Source organism: Cherax quadricarinatus, chromosome 54 (genome assembly GCF_038502225.1).
Source record: "Cherax quadricarinatus isolate ZL_2023a chromosome 54, ASM3850222v1, whole genome shotgun sequence".
Lineage (NCBI taxonomy): Eukaryota > Metazoa > Arthropoda > Malacostraca > Decapoda > Parastacidae > Cherax > Cherax quadricarinatus.
The window spans coordinates 23,175,982-23,195,753 of record NC_091345.1 but is presented as its reverse complement, the minus strand read 5'-3'; the positions used below and the strand labels follow the sequence as shown (position 1 = coordinate 23,195,753).

Below are 19,772 nucleotides of genomic sequence, written 5' to 3'. Positions count from 1 at the left end.
TTTCTTATGGGGAAAATTCATTCGCATAACGATAATTTCACATAACAATGAGCTCTCAGGAACAGATTAATATTGTTATGCGGGGGTCCACTGGACTTCCAGCAAGCGTGCGTGAGCGTGTTAGATAGGAGTGAATGGAGACGAATGGTACTTGGGACCTGACGATTTGTTGGAGTGTGAGCAGGGTAATATTTAGAGAAGGGATTCAGGGAAACCGTTTATTTTCATATAGTCGGACTTGAGTCCTGGAAATGGGAAGTACAATGCCTGCACTTTAAAGGAGGGGGTTTGGGATATTGGCAGTTTGGAGGGATATGTTGTGTATCTTTATATGTGTATGCTTCTAGACTGTTGTATTCTGAGCACCTCTGCAAAAACAGTGATAATGTGCAAGTGTGGTGAAAGTGTTGAATGATGATGAAAGTATTTTCTTTTTGGGGATTTTCTTTCTTTTTTGGGTCACCCTGCCTCGGTGGGAGACGGCCGACTTGTTGAAAAAAAAAAATATATATAATATATATATATATATATATATATATATATATATATATATACATACACACACACACACACACACACACACACATGTATACAGTGGACCCTCGACCAGCGATGGCATCGATTAACGATAAATCTGACTAGCGATACATTTTATCGCAAAAATTTTGCCTCGATTAGTGCTAAAAAACTCGACCAACACTATTCGTTCCGTCTGAGACGCATCCACTTCTGGCCAGTGTTTACAAGCCAGCCAGCCACCGCGGTCGCTTCCAAGCATACAATCGGAACATTTCATATTATCACAGCCTTTTTAGTGATTCCACCTGCAAAATAAGTCACCATGATAAGAAATGTCACCATATCAAAAACAATATACTCAGATCACAACATAATTGAGGTTCAGACATGTATGCGTGGAGCCCCAGACCGACAAAATGAGACTAGTCACGAGGGAGCATTCACCAAATTCAACTTCAATAACAAAAACATAAAGTGGGACCAAGTAAACCAAGTCCTAACCGATATAAGCTGGGAAGATATACTAAGCAACACAGACCCAAACTTATGCCTAGAACAGATTAACTCGGTGGCACTCGATGTATGCACAAGGCTTATTCCTCTAAGAAAAAGGAGGAGTAGATGTAAAATAGAAAGAGACAGGCGCTCCCTTTACAGGCGACGGAAAAGAATAACAGAGCGGCTAAAAGAGGTCAATATATCTGAAATGCGCAGGGAGACACTGGTCAGAGAAATAGCAAGCATCGAACTTAAGCTAAAAGAATCCTTTAGGAGTCAGGAATTGCGGGATGAACTAAAAGCCATAAATGAAATCGAAAGAAACCCAAAGTATTTCTTCTCCTATGCCAAATCAAAATCGAGAACAACGTCCAGTATTGGGCCCCTACTTAAACAAGATGGGTCCTACACAGATGACAACAAGGAAATGAGTGAGCTACTCAAGTCCCAATATGACTCAGTTTTTAGCAAGCCGCTAACCAGACTGAGAGTCGAAGATCAAAATGAATTTTTTATGAGAGAGCCACAAAATTTGATTAACACAAGCCTATCCGATGTTATCCTGACGCCAAATGACTTCGAACAGGCGATAAATGACATGCCCATGCACTCTGCCCCAGGGCCAGACTCATGGAACTCTGTGTTCATCAAGAACTGCAAGAAGCCCCTATCACGAGCCTTTTCCATCCTATGGAGAGGGAGCATGGACACGGGGGTCGTCCCTCAGTTACTAAAAACAACAGACATAGCCCCACTCCACAAAGGGGGCAGTAAAGCAACAGCAAAGAACTACAGACCAATAGCACTAACATCCCATATCATAAAAATCTTTGAAAGGGTCCTAAGAAGCAAGATCACCACCCATCTAGAAACCCATCAGTTACACAACCCAGGGCAACATGGGTTTAGAACAGGTCGCTCCTGTCTGTCTCAACTACTGGATCACTACGACAAGGTCCTAAATGCACTAGAAGACAAAAAGAATGCAGATGTAATATATACAGACTTTGCAAAAGCCTTCGACAAGTGTGACCATGGCGTAATAGCGCACAAAATGCGCGCTAAAGGAATAACAGGAAAAGTCGGTCGATGGATCTATAATTTCCTCACTAACAGAACACAGAGAGTAGTCGTCAACAGAGTAAAGTCCGAGGCAGCTACGGTGAAAAGCTCTGTTCCACAAGGCACAGTACTAGCTCCCATCTTGTTCCTCATCCTCATATCCGACATAGACAAGGATGTCAGCCACAGCACCGTGTCTTCCTTTGCAGATGACACCCGAATCTGCATGACAGTGTCTTCCATTGCAGACACTGCAAGGCTCCAGGCGGACATCAACCAAATCTTTCAGTGGGCTGCAGAAAACAATATGAAGTTCAACGATGAGAAATTTCAATTACTCAGATATGGTAAACATGAGGAAATTAAATCTTCATCAGAGTACAAAACAAATTCTGGCCACAAAATAGAGCGAAACACCAACGTCAAAGACCTGGGAGTGATTATGTCGGAGGATCTCACCTTCAAGGACCATAACATTGTATCAATCGCATCTGCTAGAAAAATGACAGGATGGATAATGAGAACCTTCAAAACTAGGGAGGCCAAGCCCATGATGACACTCTTCAGGTCACTTGTTCTATCTAGGCTGGAATATTGCTGCACTCTAACAGCACCTTTCAAGGCAGGTGAAATTGCCGACCTAGAAAATGTGCAGAGAACTTTCACGGCGCGCATAACGGAGATAAAACACCTCAATTACTGGGAGCGCTTGAGGTTTCTAAACCTGTATTCCCTGGAACGCAGGAGGGAGAGATACATGATTATATACACCTGGAAAATCCTAGAGGGACTAGTACCGAACTTGCACACGAAAATCACTCACTACGAAAGCAAAAGACTTGGAAGACGATGCACCATCCCCCCAATGAAAAGCAGGGGTGTCACTAGCACGTTAAGAGACCATACAATAAGTGTCAGGGGCCCGAGACTGTTCAACTGCCTCCCAGCACACATAAGGGGGATTACCAACAGACCCCTGGCAGTCTTCAAGCTGGCACTGGACAAGCACCTAAAGTCAGTTCCTGATCAGCCGGGCTGTGGCTCGTACGTTGGTTTGCGTGCAGCCAGCAGCAACAGCCTGGTTGATCAGGCGCTGATCCACCAGGAGGCCTGGTCACAGACCGGGCCGCGGGGGCGTTGACCCCCGAAACTCTCTCCAGGTAAACTCCAGGTAAATGGGCCCCAAGAAAGTTTCTAGTGCCAACCCTACAGCAAAAAGGGTGAGAATTACTATAGAGATGAAGAAAGAGATCATTGCTAAGTATGAAAGTGGAGTGCATGTCTCCGAGCTGGCCAGGCTGTACACAAAACCCCAATCAACCATCGCTACTACTGTGGCCAAGAAAATGGCAATCAAGGAAGCTGTTCGTGCCAAAGGTGCAACTATGTTTTCGAAACTGAGATCGCAAGTGATAGAAAATGTTGAAAGACTGTTATTGGTATGGATAAACGAAAAACAGATAGCAGGAGATAGCATCTCTCAAGCGATCATATGTGAAAAGGCTAGGAAGTTGCATGACGATTTAATTAGAAAAATGCCAGCAACTAGTGGTGATGAGTGAATTTAAGGCCAGCAAAGGTTGGTTTGAGAGATTTAAGAATCGTAGTGGCATACATAGTGTGATAAGACATGGTGAGGCTGCCAGTTTGGACCAAAAAGAAGTTGAAAAATATGTGCAGGAATTCAAGGAGTACATAGACAATGAAGGACTGAAACCTGAACAAGTGTTTAATGGTGACACTGACAATGTTGTGAAACACTTTAGGAATGTCATAAAGGAACGGGAGGTACAGGCCTCTATGGGTAGATATGTTGTAAAAGTCAACTAAAATGCCGGGAACAATGGGCTAGTAACCCCTTTTCCTGTAAAGATTACTAAAAAGAATAAGAAGAAAATTGTCAAAGTGGGAAGTTTGAATGTGCGTGGATGTTGTGCAAATGATAAGAAAGAGATGATTGTGGATGTTATGAATGAGAAGAAACTGGATGTCCTGGCTTTAAAGTGAAACAAAGCTGAAGGGGGTGGGAGAGTTTCAATGGAGAGGAATAAATGGGATTAGGTCAGGGGTTTCAAACAGAGTTAGAGCTAAAGAAGGAGTAGCAATAATGTTGAAGGATAAGCTATGGCAGGAAAAGAGGGACTACAAATGTATAAATTCAAGGATTATGTGGAGTAAAATAAAGATTGGATGTGAAAAGTGGGTTATAGTAAGTGTGTATGCACCTGGAGAAGAGAGAAGTGTAGAGGAGAGAGAGAGATTTTGGGAAATGTTGAGTGTATGTGTGGGGAGTTTTGAATCAAGTGTGAGAGTAATGGTGGTTGGGGATTTCAATGCTGAAGTGGGTAAAAATGTTATGGAGGGAGTAGTAGGTAAATTTGGGGTGCCAGGGGTAAATGTAAATGGGGAGCCTTTAATTGAGCTATGTGTAGAAAGAGATTTGGTAATAAGTAATACATATTTTATGAAAAAGAGGATAAATAAATATACAAGGTATGATGTAGCACATAATGAAAGTAGTTTGTTAGATTATGTATTGGTGGATAAAAGGTTGATGGGTAGGATCCAGGATGTACATGTTTATAGAGGGGCAACTGATATATTGGATCATTATTTAGTTGTAGCTACAGCTAGAGAAAGAGGTAGATGGGAAAAGAGGAAGGTGGCAACAACAAGTAAGAGGGAGGTGAAAGTGTATAAACTAAGGGATGAGGAAGTTCGGGCGAGATATAAGAGACTATTGGCAGAAAGGTTGGCTAGTGCAAAGATGAGTAGTGGGGGGGTTGAAGAGGGTTGGAATAGTTTTAAAAATGCAGTATTAGAATGTGGGGCAGAAGTTTGTGGTTATAGGAGGGTGGGGGCAGGAGGAAAGAGGAGTGATTGGTGGAATGATAAGTAAAGGGTGTGATAAAAGAGAAAAAGGAAGCTTATGAGAGGTTTTTACAAAGCAGAAGTGTTATAAGAAGAGCAGAGTATATGGAGAGTAAAAGAAAGGTAAAGAGAGTGGTGAGAGAGTGCAAAAGGAGAGCAGATGATAGAGTGGGAGAGGCACTGTCAAGAAATTTTAATGAAAATAAGAAAAAATTTTGGAGTTAAACAAGTTAAGAAAGCCTAGGGAAAGTATGGATTTGTCAGTTAAAAACAGAGTAGGGGAGTTAGTAGATGGGGAGATGGAGATATTATTCAGATGGCGAGAATATTTTGAGGAACTTTTAAATGTTAAGGAAGAAACAGAGGCAGTAATTTCATGCACTGGTCAGGGAGGTATACCATCTTTTAGGAGTGAAGAAGAGCAGAATGTAAGTGTGGGGGAGGTACGTGAGGCATTACGTAAAATGAAAGGGGGTAAAGCAGCAGGAACTGATGGGATCATGACAGAAATGTTAAAAGCAGGGGGGGATATAGTGTTGGAGTGGTTGGTACTTTTGTTTAATAAATGTATGAAAGAGGGGAAGGTACCTAGGGATTGGCGGAGAGCATGTATAGTCCCTTTATATAAAGGGAAAGGGGACAAAAGAGATTGTAAAAATTATAGAGGAATAAGCTTACTGAGTATACCAGGAAAAGTGTACGGTAGGGTTATAATTGAAAGAATTAGAGGTAAGACAGAATGTAGGATTGTGGATGAGCAAGGAGGTTTCAGAGTGGGTAGGGGATGTGTAGATCAAGTGTTTACATTGAAGCATATATGTGAACAGTATTTAGATAAAGGTAGGGAAGTTTTTATTGCATTTATGGATTTAGAAAAGGCATATGATAGAGTGGATAGAGGAGCAATGTGGCAGATGTTGCAAGTATATGGAATAGGTGGTAAGTTATTAAATGCTGTAAAGAGTTTTTATGAGGATAGTGAGGCTCAGGTTAGGGTGTGTAGAAGAGAGGGAGACTACTTCCCGGTAAAAGTAGGTCTTAGACAGGGATGTGTAATGTCACCATGGTTGTTTAATATATTTATAGATGGGGTTGTAAAGGAAGTAAATGCTAGGGTGTTCAGGAGAGGGGTGGGATTAAATTTTGGGGAATCAAATTCAAAATGGGAATTGAGACAGTTACTTTTTGCTGATGATACTGTGCTTATGGGAGATTCTAAAGAAAAATTGCAAAGGTTAGTGGATGAGTTTGGGAATGTGTGTAAAGGTAGAAAGTTGAAAGTGAACATAGAAAAGAGTAAGGTGATGAGGGTGTCAAATGATTTAGATAAAGAAAAATTGGATATCAAACTGGGGAGGAGGAGTATGGAAGAAGTGAATGTTTTCAGATACTTGGGAGTTGACGTGTCGGCGGATGGATTTATGAAGGATGAGGTTAATCATAGAATTGACGAGGGAAAAAAGGTGAGTGGTGCGTTGAGGTATATGTGGAGTCAAAAAACGTTATCTATGGAGGCAAAGAAGGGAATGTGTGAAAGTATAGTAGTACCAACACTCTTATATGGGTGTGAAGCTTGGGTGGTAAATGCAGCAGCGAGGAGACGGTTAAAGGCAGTGGAGATGTCCTGTTTAAGGGCAATGTGTGGTGTAAATATTATGCAGAAAATTCGGAGTGTGGAAATTAGGAAAAGGTGTGGAGTTAATAAAGTATTAGTCAGAGGGCAGAAGAGGGGTTGTTGAGGTGGTTTGGTCATTTAGAGAGAATGGATCAAAGTAGAATGACATGGAAAGCATATAAATCTACAGGGGAAGGAAGGTGGGCTAGGGGTCGTCCTCGAAAGGGTTAAAGAGAGGGGGTAAAGGAGGTTTTGTTGGCAAGGGGCTTGGACTTCCAGCAAGCGTGCGTGAGCGTGCTAGATAGGAGTGAATGGAGACGAATGGTACTTGGGACCTGACGATCTGTTGGAGTGTGAGCAGGGTAATATTTAGTGAAGGAATTCAGGGAAACCGGTTATTTTCATATAGTCGGACTTGAGTCCTGGAAATGGGAAGTACAATGCCTGCACTTTAAAGGAGGGGTTTGGGATATTGGCAGTTTGGAGGGATATGTTGTGTATCTTTATATGTGTATGCTTCTAGACTGTTGTATTCTGAGCACCTCTGCAAAAACAGTGATAATGTGCGAGTGTGGTGAAAGTGTTGAATGATGATGAAAGTATTTTCTTTTTGGGGATTTTCTTTCTTTTTTGGGTCACCCTGCTGCGGTGGGAGATGGCCGACTTGTTGGGGGGGGGGGGGGAAGTCTGTTGAGTATACCTTGTAAAGTGTATGGTAGAGTTATTATTGAAAGAATTAAGAGTAAGATGGAGAATAGGATAGCAGATGAACAAGGAGGCTTTAGGAAAGGTAGGGGGCGTGTGGACCAGGTGTTTACAGTGAAACATGTAAGTGAACAGTATTTAGATTAGGCTAAAGAGGTTTTTGTGGCATTTATGGATTTGGAAAAGGCATATGACAGGGTGGATAGGGGGGCAATATGGCAGATGTTGCAGGTGTATGGTGTAGGTTACTGAAAGCAGTGAAGAGTTTTTACAAAATAGTGAGGCTCAAGTTAGAGTATGTAGGAAAGAGGGAGATTATTTCCCAGTAAAAGTAGCCCTTAGACAAGGGTGTGTGATGTCACCGTGGTTGTTCAATATATTTATAGATGGGGTTGTAAGAGAAGTAAATGCGAGGGTCTTGGCAAGAGGCGTGGAGTTAAAAGATAAAGAATCACACACAAAATGGGAGTTGTCACAATTGCTCTTTGCTGATGACACTGCTCTTGGGAGATTCTGAAGAGAAGTTGCAGAGGTTGGTGGATGAATTTGGTAGGGTATGCAAAAGAAGAAAATTAAAAATGAATACAGGAAAGAGTAAGGTTATGAGGATAACAAAAAGATTAGGTGATGAAAGATTGGATATCAGACTGGAGGGAGAGAGTATGGAGGAGGTGAATGTATTCAGATATTTGGGAGTGGACATGTCAGCGGATGGGTCTATGAAAGGTGAGGTGAATCATAGAATTGATGAGGGGAAAAGGTTGAGCGGTGCACTTAGGCATCTGTGGAGACAAAGAACTTTGTCCTTGGGAGCAAAGAGGGGAGTGTATGAGAGTATAGTTTTACCAACGCTCTTATATGGGTGTGAAGCATGGGTGATGAATGTTACCGCGAGGAGAAGGCTGGAGGCAGTGGAGATGCCATGTCTGAGGGCAATATGTGGTGTGAATATAATGCAGAGAATTCGTAGTTTGGAATTTAGAAGGAGGTGCGGGATTACCAAAACTGTTGTCCAGAGGCCTGAGGAAGGGTTGTTGAGGTGGTTCGGACATATAGAGAGAATGGAGCGAAACAGAGTGACTTCAAGAGTGTATCAGTCTGTAGTGGAAGGAAGGCGGGGTAGGTGTCGGCCTAGGAAAGGTTGGAGGGAGGGGGTAAAGGAGGTTTTGTGTGCGAGGGGCTTGGACTTCCAGCAGGCATGTGTGAGCGTGTTTGATAGGAGTGAATGGAGACAAATGGTTTTTAATACTTGACGTGCTGTTGGAGTGTGAGCAAAGTAACATTTATGAAGGGATTCAGGGAAACCGGCAGGCCGGACTTGAGTCCTGGAGATGGGAAGTACAGTGCCTGCACTCTGAAGGAGGGTTGTTAATGTTGCAGTTTAAAAACTGTAGTGTAAAGCATCCTTCTGGCCAGACAGTGATGGAGTGAATGATGGTGAAAGTTTTTCTTTTTCGGGCCACCCTGCCTTGGTGGGAATCGGACAGTGTGTTAATAAAATTAATAATAATAATCAACTTCTATTTCATTCATTTTATTTTTATATACGGACTCAAATACTGTACTGTACAGCTGTATGACTATTGCACTGTCACAAGCAGAGATATGACAGTGTATTTCATAGTTACATAGTTACAGTACAAACCTTTCAGCTAGAACTGAGGTCAAGACCCTTTTGAAAGTGGCAATTTTAAGAACTATATAATAAAAAAAAACTACTGCTGTGGGGGATGTTTCTTCCGTCCTAGACCAATGTCAATTAACAATTTCTTCATCACATCAAGAGAACTTTCAACATTAAACTTCGCACTCTCTCTGTCCTTTTGACTTCAATCTTATCCAACATTTCCGTGTTACTGTATCTGTCCCTTCTTCATTTTTATGGTCTTCCTAAAACCCAAAAACCTCTTTGACCCATCATTTCCTCTTGAGGTTGTCATTTATCCTCTTGTTTGGCCACATTCGATCTGTATGATGCTAAGTCTTGACGCTGTCTTTCTCTTTACTAATGTTCCTTTTGATGATGTTCTCACTTTTCTCAAGAGTGAAGACCAATACATGGCTACTTCATCTCTCTACCCCCACTGATGTCTTTCTGATCTTATTCACCTGTGTGTGGCCTAACACCTTTCTGTCAAGGTAAATTTTATTCTTAAACCTTTGATGGTGTTACGAGTTATCCTCTATCCTTGCTAGTCTTTACAGTGAGTACTTCAAAACTGCTCTATCTCTTACTATTGGTTTAAGTCCTAGTCTCTGACTTCACTTTGTAGATGTCTTTGTTCTTTGGCCACATGACTAGTCTCTTTCAACTTCTTTATACCCTTGACAATCTTGCTCCTAAAAAATTTCAAAGCTGAATGGAAATCTGACTGCTTCATCTTCATGTTTGTGTTCACCAGTGTTATAGGCTTCTCTTTTTTGCATTTACTACAAGCCTATGTACAGTGGCATGTACATTCACTATTTTTCTCACCATTCTCCTGTCAAGTTTTTAATTTCTGTCTTCCTCTGTGCCCTCTAAATCTGACTCTCAATATCATGACTCTGAAATCTCTATTTATCACAGATCCTTCTCTCACTTTGGCTATCCTCCCAATTTTATAAACTCTACTTATTCTCATACTAAATAGACTTTGTCTCCCAAACTCACTTCTATGAAATCCCCTGTTCTTTACCTTCAATACATTTCCAACTTTCAAAATCTTAACAACACCCTCCATCCTCTAGATATTAAACTGGCTTTTCGTCAAACTAACATCCTTCACAGTAATCTTGTTCATATTTCTCCTCCTGTCACTGATACTTCTAGTGTCTACTTCATTTCCTCCTTCTCTTAACCTCCAGTACTCTGGTGAAACTGGCTGTTCCCTTTTTAACAGGCTTAAAGCACAACAGATGTGTTTGCCTTGTTGATACAAATAATGCTCTTTTTTGTCATGTCTGAGATCACAGTCATCCTATTAACATGTCCTCTACTAAAACTATCTACCCTTCTTCTAGCCTCTGAAGATACTATCTTGTTAAATCAGCCCTTATATTGTATTAGTTACTTTCTTATTAATCCTTAGATTGTCTCATAATTCAATACAATTTACTAAAAACAACAGTCAAAACTTATTAAATGATTATTTTCATTATGCAAGTTGAGAGTGATGAGCATATAGCTCATGATGTGTGATGTGAAGGAAGATAATAGCCATTCATTGCTCACCTCTTTGAGTGCAGCGACAGCAGTGTGCTCGGGCACATCACTTCTGAGACACACCAACACTGCAGCCTCCACAAAGCTTGCTCCTTCACCTCCTGAAGAAGTAAATAAGTTGCAGTTGCTGCTTAACCACACTGGTAGCTTCCCCACCAAGGTAGGGTGACCCAAAGAAGGAAACCATTCATCACCTCTCATTCAATACCTGTGATATAAAGTTATAGTGCCAGAAGTGCATGCATATCACAATTCCACTGATCCTCCCAACCACAGCATCTCCATTAGTGTGTGATGCGACTGGTACATCGTAGGTCAGTAAGCAGGAGGGTTTTCCTGAGTGAACGGTAAGATTAGCACACACTAAAGAAATAACCTAGTTGATAAGGCAGATAAGTGTGACCATAGGTAAGGCTACAGCAGAGTAACTCTTAATAACCAGTTACAAGCCAAATGTGACCATAGGTAGGTCTGTAGCCTCACATAAGGTCACAACTGTCACCAGAGTCACACATTACAGCATCATTTATATACAGCTTCTCCTTACTTAGTGACGTACTCGTTTACCAACCAGCTCTCCAACCAGTATGCAAACCTAAATAATGAACATTAGAAATGATTTCCTCTATTCTGTTTATTACAGTATACAGTACACTACTGTATAAACATTTAAAAATATACCAGAAATGTTATACATGGTGCAAAGGTGACACTAAAAAAAATATTTGAAGATGGTTGACACAAACCCGATGGGCTTGGACTTCCAGCAAGCGTGTGAGCATGTTAGAAAGGAATGAATGGAGACAAATGGTTTTTACAACTTGACATGCTGTTGGAATGTAGCACGGTAACATTTATGAAGGGATTCAGGAAAATCGGCAGGTTGGACTTGATACCTGGAGATGGGAAGTAAAGTGCCAGCACTCTGAAGGAGGGCTGTTAATGCTGCAGGTTTATAATTGTAGTGTATGCATGCCTCTGGCAAGACAGTGATGGAGTGAGTGATGTTGAAAGTTTTTCTTTTTTTGGGCCACCCTGCCTTGGTGGGAAATGGCCGATGTGCTAATAAAAATAAAAAAAAAATACTGTTGGTACAGTATGTCACCATTTTACAAGGTGAGCGCAACTACCCAATATTACACATGTTCCAGAATTCTCTTTCTTTACTTAGGGCATAGGTTATAGGTTATTCTGGCAGGATGACACTACCAGTGGTATCAAAACTGAAAGGATGTTGCACAAATGTTGCACATGGGTTATCAAGGTTTTTGATATTTCCTCGACCACTTGTGGCCACATCCATCTCAAAGCCACTAAACTCAGGGTCAACATCACTTTTCTCTTAAAAGGGGAGTGTTAATATGACCAGGCATCAGTGAATCCCTGGTGTTTGCCATGCTGCTTACTCTAGCTGGCACTCAATTGAACTGGTGCTCCCACAAGGTACTAAGTGGTCCCAGATTTTTTTAATACTGCGCACACTGAGTGTTAAGACCCATTCTATACTGACTGCATCTCAGGCCAATTGTGCCAAATTTGGAGGCAGGAAAAATAAAACGCTGATCTACGTTCGGAGCGCTAGTGTTTGGACAGTTACTGGGTTAAAGACAGAATTCCACGAGTCAGACCCTGGTGCTGCATGTGTACGTCGTCTTCTTTCAACAAACTGGCCATATCCCACGAAGGCAGGGTGGCCCAAAAAGAAAAACCAAATTTCTCATTTTAACTTTAGTAATATATACAGGAGAAGGGGCTACTAGACCCTTGCTACCGGCATTTTAGTCGCCTCTTACGACACGCATGGCTTACGGAGGAAGAATTCTGAACCAATTCCCCATGGAGATAAGAGGAAATAAACAAAAACAAGTAGTAGTAAAAAAAGATAGAAGAAAACCCAGAGGGGTGTACATGCATGTGCAGTGTGACCTAAGTTTAAGTAGCAAGACATACCTGAAATCTTGCATGTTTATGAGACAGAAATAAAGACACCAGCAATCCTACCATCATGTAAAACAATTACAGGCTTTCATTTTACACTCACTTGGCAGGACGGTAGTACCTCCCTGGGCAGCTGCTGTCTACTAACTTACTGCCAAGGGCATATGTATGTTTTCTATTTTCTTTTCAAATTCTGTTTTTTTGCTTATATTAGACACGTGACTCACAAAATGGATGGGATTCAAACCCATAGAAGGTAAATCCTAAACTGATATGCCAGTGTGCTAACCACTGTACCATGCTGGCCTAATAAGCACACCCAATTAAATGCATTTCTTTACACACTAGAAAAGTTAGCATGGGCCCAATTGTGACCTAGTGGTCTAATCTTACTAGGCTGGCCAGCAGTCAATGTACTGGCCTCTCCATTTTAGGACTGGCTTGCCAGGGATTCAAACCTTAACCATCCTGCAAGTTGTTTACAATCAAATCAGGTAAGGGATAATACAAACATTTTTGCTGATACCTATACCAATTCTCAATTTTAAGAGCAATACCAATACCATCAAAATTAGCTGATACCTCTGATACCAAAACTTTGGCACACCCTTAAATCAAGTGACTACAAAGCCATCAGATATGTTATTTGTAGAGGAAAAAAAGTAAGAACAATCTGAAGCCTCAACTTTCCTCTTGTTTAGAGGATTGTTCAACATTTATTCATGCTGTTTTTGAGAATTTAGCCTATTTCTTTTCATAATCAATAAATGAACTTCCTGAGAGTAATGTGCAAATTTTAGAGGTGGGCATATACAGTAGAAATATTCAGATTTTTTGCAATACCCTAAATGACTATGTTCCTTATGTGCTCTGCATCTGCTATGTTATCGTTTCTCCACTATACCAGTTACATAACAGTGTAGATTATTTTTTCCTTTGTTAAGATAACTGTTCATTTTTAAGCAATTTTTTAACTCGGTTCATTTTGCACATTCTACTGCATTCTCTATCAAAATTCCATCCCCTCCTATGCTTTCTCAGCAGAACATTTTATATGGAAATTGTATGATTTTGTATGTCACTTTACCCTCAATTGGTGTACACTAAGGATGCTTGACGTGCTGTTGGAGTGTGAGCAAAGTAACATTTATGAAGGGATTCAGGGAAACCGGCAGGCCGGACTTGAGTCCTGGAGATGGGAAGTACAGTGCCTGCACTCTGAAGGAGGGGTGTTAACGTTGCAGTTTAAAAACTGTAGTGTAAAGCACCCTTCTGGCAAGACAGTGATGGAGTGAATGATGGTGAAAGTTTTTCTTTTTCGGGCCACCCTGCCTTGGTGGGAATCGGCCAGTGTGATAATAAAATAAAAAAATAATAAATAAGGATGCTCAAGCTCTAAGCAAATTTTCAAAAAGCTAACATACTTCCAGGCTACTGCATTAGCCATCCCTACAACTGATCGAGCCACCCGGGTCACTGAACAAATTTATATTTAGGCTTTAGTTACACAACATAAAAGAATTTACAATGGTCTTTGGTATGTGAAACAGAAAGAAGAATGTGCAGATTTCACCTAGGTTAGCCCAAGATAACTCAATTAAGTTGAAGAATATGACTTGCTTCCACTGAGGTCTCTGGTGACTTCGTGAGCCACCATGTGGTGTAGTGGCAAGACTTACTGAACTCAATATATAAGTAACTACATCATTCAATGAAACATTTATATAAACTGTTATGGCAACTCACTGGATGACTTCAGAGCAGCATGCACATCGAGGACCTCAGTGACCAAACCAGCGGTGAGTAGGAGACACAGCACCAAGAACACCACAACACTTCCAGCCGGCCACAACCCTGTAATAACAACATTTTAATTCCTGGAAAAAAGCTGACTGCACACAAAGACAAAAAAAAAAAAAATCAAAATATAGGCAAGGAAAATTTTAATACAAAAAACTGAAACTTCAATTGCAATGTGCTGATACATGAGCAAACAGTATCAGCCAGTCAGTCAACTAAACAATACTGACCAACAAGCACTCAATGAAGCCTAACATTGCTAAACTGTGTTACTATATATACAAGTCAAATCTAAAATAAAACTAACAATCCTGTAACCACATGCAGCCTGCCCACACTGCAACCACACACGACCTGCCCACACTCCAACCACACACATCCTGCCCCCACTGCAACCACATGCAGCCTGCCCACACTGCAAACACAGGCAGCCTGCCCACACTGCAACCACACGCAGCCTGCCCACGCTGCAGCCACAAGCAGCCTGCCCACGCTGCAGCCACAAGCAGCCTGCCCATGCTGCAGCCACAAGCAGCCTGCCCATGCTGCAGCCACAAGCAGCCTACCCATGCTGCAGCCACAAGCAGCCTGCCCACGCTGCAACCATATGCAGCCTTCCCTCATTATCCATAGAGGTTTATTTAGGACAACCTCAAGGGAAGACAAGTGTGTAACATATACACGAGGGCCTCACATATTTGGCAACCTCTTTTTCATGTTCCATGTTTTTGTTGGCTTTCAACTGAGCCATTGTTCATAATGTTCAGTATTTTTACCACTTTTCCACTATTTTCACACAACAGTTGCATAAGGGAAGGGCAACCAGCACCTTATTTTAAGGTAAGTATTGTATGTACCATGAATTTTACTTTTTTTATCTGTTTTTTTATTACGCCTAGCTGTACCGAGTACTTAATACGTAATAGTGTAAACATGTTATCAGGCATTTGAGATGCATTTGATAATGAATAAAACACTTCCACCCACTGGCGATTTTTGTTTAACACAAGGGGTCAGGAACCTAGGAGCTGTACAAACTGGGTCCTCTTGTATAGTAGTAATAAGGTTAACTGACCTGCAACTCCTGCCGCTGCAATGAGCCACACAAGGAGGCTGAGTCGTGCCAATGCATCAGCAGTCTTTCCAGACCAGCAGAACATCACAGCTCCCAGGTAACCTAGCACCAATGCTAATGCCTGAAAATTTGCATAAGTTATATGGAATCTTCAAATTAATTCTTAAGTGTAACTTACATTACTCTTGCATATATTGTAATGACATTTTAAATACATTTTATGCTTAATACCAGTAGACAGCAATCTCCAGTTCACTGCTACTAGAGAACATAAAGAATAAGCCCTCAAAGTGTACACGAATTGTGTGCATCTACAGGATATTTGGTAGTGAACAGCACTGTTAAATGTGTGGCAGTGGTCAGAAGTATTAAATGCAGTTTAGACATTCTATGAAGCAGAATTTGTAAACAAGTTAATGATGTACTGAAGTGACTAATCTAATACAAGATTTACAATTATCTGCCTATGATGGGTATGGACATATACAAGGAAGTCAAGGTAAGAAAATACAGTAAGCAGTGTATATACTTAGTGCAAGATATTAACATATTGAGCGAGTACTGTACAGGTACTATACACAGAAGATCTTACAGAAAATAAGAGAGATGTGGAGATCATGTGAATGTTTTGTTAAGGTGTTTGAGAAGTTGATTGAAAGTGATGAAAACAGTGAATTGAGAAGTGGTAGAAGGAAGAGAAAACATTCACCATCACTCATTCCCTAACCAGCTTTCCAAAAATGTTCTACCATTATATAGTATAAGCATTCCATCATTCAACCATTCCACTGTTCTACTATTCCATGAAGAACTTTCTACTACAGTATTCAACATTTTCTCTTTGTTGTTGGTGTTAATAAATCTCCCTGACTGTATCTGTCATGAATACTGAAGCCTCAGTGCTCGTGAATACTGAAGCCTCAGTGCTCGTGAATACTGAAGCCTCAGTGCTCGTGAATACTGAAGCCTCAGTGCTCGTGAATACTGAAGCCTCAGTGCTCGTGAATACTGAAGCCTCAGTGCTCGTGAATACTGAAGCCTCAGTGCTCGTGAATACTGAAGCCTCAGTGCTCGTGAATACTGAAGCCTCAGTGCTCGTGAATACTGAAGCCTCAGTGCTCGTGAATACTGAAGCCTCAGTGCTCGTGAATACTGAAGCCTCAGTGCTCGTGAATACTGAAGCCTCAGTGTTCGTGAATACTGAAGCCTCAGTGTTCGTGAATACTGCAGCCTTAGTATTCGTGAAAACTGAAGCCTCAGTATTTATAAATACTGAAGCTTCAGGACACTATACACTACATTTGACATTAAACACAAAATACAGAAGTAATTTTAACCCTTTCAGTGGCCATCACATAGATCTACACTGATGATAGGGGTCCCTCATGCAGATCTACCTTGATGCCAAGAGTCCCCTCATGCAGATGTACATTGATAACAGGGGTCCCTCATGCATATCTACATTTTTTGCCAAGGGTCCCCTCATGTAGATTTGCACTGATGACAGGGGTCCCTCAAGTAGATCTACATTGATGCTAAGGGTACCTCATGTGGATCTACACTGATGCCAAGGGTCCCTCATGTAGATCTACATTTATGCCAAGGGTCCCTCATGTAGATCTACATTTATGCCAAGGATCCCCTAATGTAGATCTACATTGATGCCAAGGGTCCCTCATGCAGATCTACATACTGGTACAGCTCACTCAGATAAATGGTCAATTTTGGGCATAGATACGAGAGAATGGGTCTGTGCAGTGATTGTGCACAGAATAAAAAAAAAATCACTGGGGGTGATAGTAGACAACAGCAGTAGCAACTTACTATATAACCATTAGTGGTGACAGTAGACACAACAGCAGTTACACAGTAGAAGAGGCAAGAGAACGTGGTGTAGGCAAGACTAGTGAGGAATGTTGGAGTGTGGTGGATAACAATGTAGACCACAGGCAGGATTACCGTCACAGTCACAACGCTCCGCACATGACGCACTACAAACCTATTATGTACAAAAATACACCATATGATAATAATAATAATAATAATAATAATAATAATAATAATAATAATAATAATAATAATAATAATAATAATAATAATAATAATAATAATAATAATAATAAGTGGTACAACAATCTTATATGGAGATTAGGAGGTGCAGAGTTACTAAAAGTATTATCCAGATGGCCGAGGAGGAGCTGTTGAGGTGGTATGGTCATATAGAGAGGATGTAGCAAAATAGGATGACTTGGAGGGTGTATAAATTTGTACTGGAGAAAAGGCAGGGTAGGGGTCATCCTACGAAATAATGAAGGGAGAGGGTAAGGGTGGTTTAGAGTGCAAGGGGCTTGGACATACAGCAGGCATGTGTGAGCGTGTTAGATAAGAGTGGAGACAAATGGTTTTTGGAACTTGACGAGATGTTGGAGTGTGAGCAGGGTAATATTTTGTGAAGGGATTCAGGGGAAACTGGTTAACCAGACTCAAGTCCTGGAGGTGGGAAGTACAGTGCCTGTACTCTAAAGGAGGGGTTTGGGATATCTGCTGTTTGGAGAGACATCTGAACCATCATATCTGTGCACCTCTGGCAAAACAGTCATAGTGTAAATGATGGTGAAAGTTTTTTTTTTGGGTCACCCTGCCTTAGTGGGAGATGGCCAGCATGTTAAAAAAAAAATGATAATATATAAAAATAATGATAGCAAGGGGCTAGTAATACCTTTTCCTGTGTAAATTACTAAATGAAAAAAGTAGAAAACTTTCTGAAAGTATTTCTTCTAATTTTGACCCACCTTGCCTCAGTGGGAGATGGCTGGTGTAATAATAATAATAATAATAATAATAATAATAATAATAATAATAATAATAATACAGTGAAACATATAAGTGAACAGTAATTAGATAAGGCTAAAGAGGTTTTTGTGGCATTTATGGATTTGGAAAAGGCATATGACAGGGTGGATAGGGGGGCAATGTGGCAGATTGATAAATTAGACACATGTGCAACTCTTGGGTATCTTTATTGAGGAAACGTTTCACCACACAGTGGCTTCATCAGTCCATACGTAGGAGAAACTTGAAGAACAGGAGAAGAATGAGGTAATCAGTCCCTCAACCTTGAGTCGATGTGTTCAGTCCATCAATCTTGATGGACTGAACACATCGACTCAAGGTTGAGGGACTGATTACCTCATTCTTCTCCTGTTCTTCAAGTTTCTCCTACGTATGGACTGATGAAGCCACTGTGTGGCAAAACGTTTCCTCAATAAAGATACCCAAGAGTTGCACATGTGTCTAATTTATCAACATGTCGGTTCTCTGAACCATTCATCTACAAAAAATGTGGCAGATGTTGCAGGTGTATGGTGTAGGAGGTAGGTTACTGAAAGCAGTGAAGAGTTTTTACGAGGATAGTGAGGCTCAAGTTAAAGAAAGAGGGAGATTATTTCCCAGTAAAAGTAGGCCTTAGACAAGGATGTGTGATGTCACCGTGGTTGTTTAATATATTTATAGATGAGGTTGTAAGAGAAGTAAATGCGAGGGTCTTGGCAAGAGGCGTAGAGTTAAAAGATAAAGAATCACACAAAGTGGGAGTTGTCACAGTTGCTCTTTGCTGATGACACTGTGCTCTTGGGAGATTCTGAAGAGAAGTTGCAGAGATTGGTGGATGAATTTGGTAGGGTGTGCAAAAGAAGAAAATTAAAAGTGAATACAGGAAAGAGTAAGGTTATGAGGATTACAAAAAGATTAGGCGATGAAAGATTGGATATCAGATTGGAGGGACAGTATGGAGGAGGTGAATGTATTCAGATATTTGGGAGTGGACATGTCAGCAGATGGGTCTATGAAAGATGAGGTGAATCATAGAATTTATGAGGGGAAAAGGGTGAACAGTGCACTTAGGAGTCTGTGGAGACAAAGAATTTTGTCCTTGGAGGCAAAGAGGGGAATGTATGAGAGTATAGTTTTATCAACGCTCTTATATGGGTGTGAAGCATGGGTGATAAATGTTGCAGTGAGAAGAAGGCTGGAGGCAGTGGAGATGTCATGTCTGAGGGCAATGTGTGGTGTGAATATAATGCAGAAAATTCGTAGTTTGGAAGTTAGGAGGAGGTGCGGAATTGCCAAAACTGTTGTCCAGAGGGCTGAGGAAGGGTTGTTGAGGTGGTTCGGACATGTAGAGATAATGGAGTGAAACAGAATGACTTCAAGAGTGTATCAGTCTGTAGTGGAAGGAAGGCGGGGTAGGGGTCGGCCTAGGAAAGGTTGGAGGGAGGGAGTAAAGGAGGTTTTGTGTGAGCGTGTTTGATAGGAGTGAATGGAGACAAATGGTTTGTAATACTTGACGTGCTGTTGGAGTGCGAGCAAAGTAACATTTATGAAGGGATTCAGGGAAACTGGCAGGCCGGACTTGAGTCCTGGAGATGGGAAGTACAGTGCCTGCACTCTAAAGGAGGGGTGTTAATGTTGCAGTTTAAAAACTG

General features: G+C 41.1%; 1 protein-coding gene across 1 annotated transcript in view; it reads right to left on the bottom strand.

Moving 5' to 3' along the window:
* The window catches only part of LOC128699230 (transmembrane protein 245), a gene marked incomplete in the record, with an annotated part of 140,942 nt that overhangs the window by 100,548 nt on the left and 20,622 nt on the right, over positions 1–19,772 (bottom strand). The window contains 4 exon segments of the mRNA XM_070096746.1: positions 10,485–10,576; positions 14,160–14,267; positions 15,289–15,409; positions 17,113–17,287. Of these exon segments, the coding sequence (XP_069952847.1) occupies positions 10,485–10,576; positions 14,160–14,267; positions 15,289–15,409; positions 17,113–17,287 (496 nt within the window).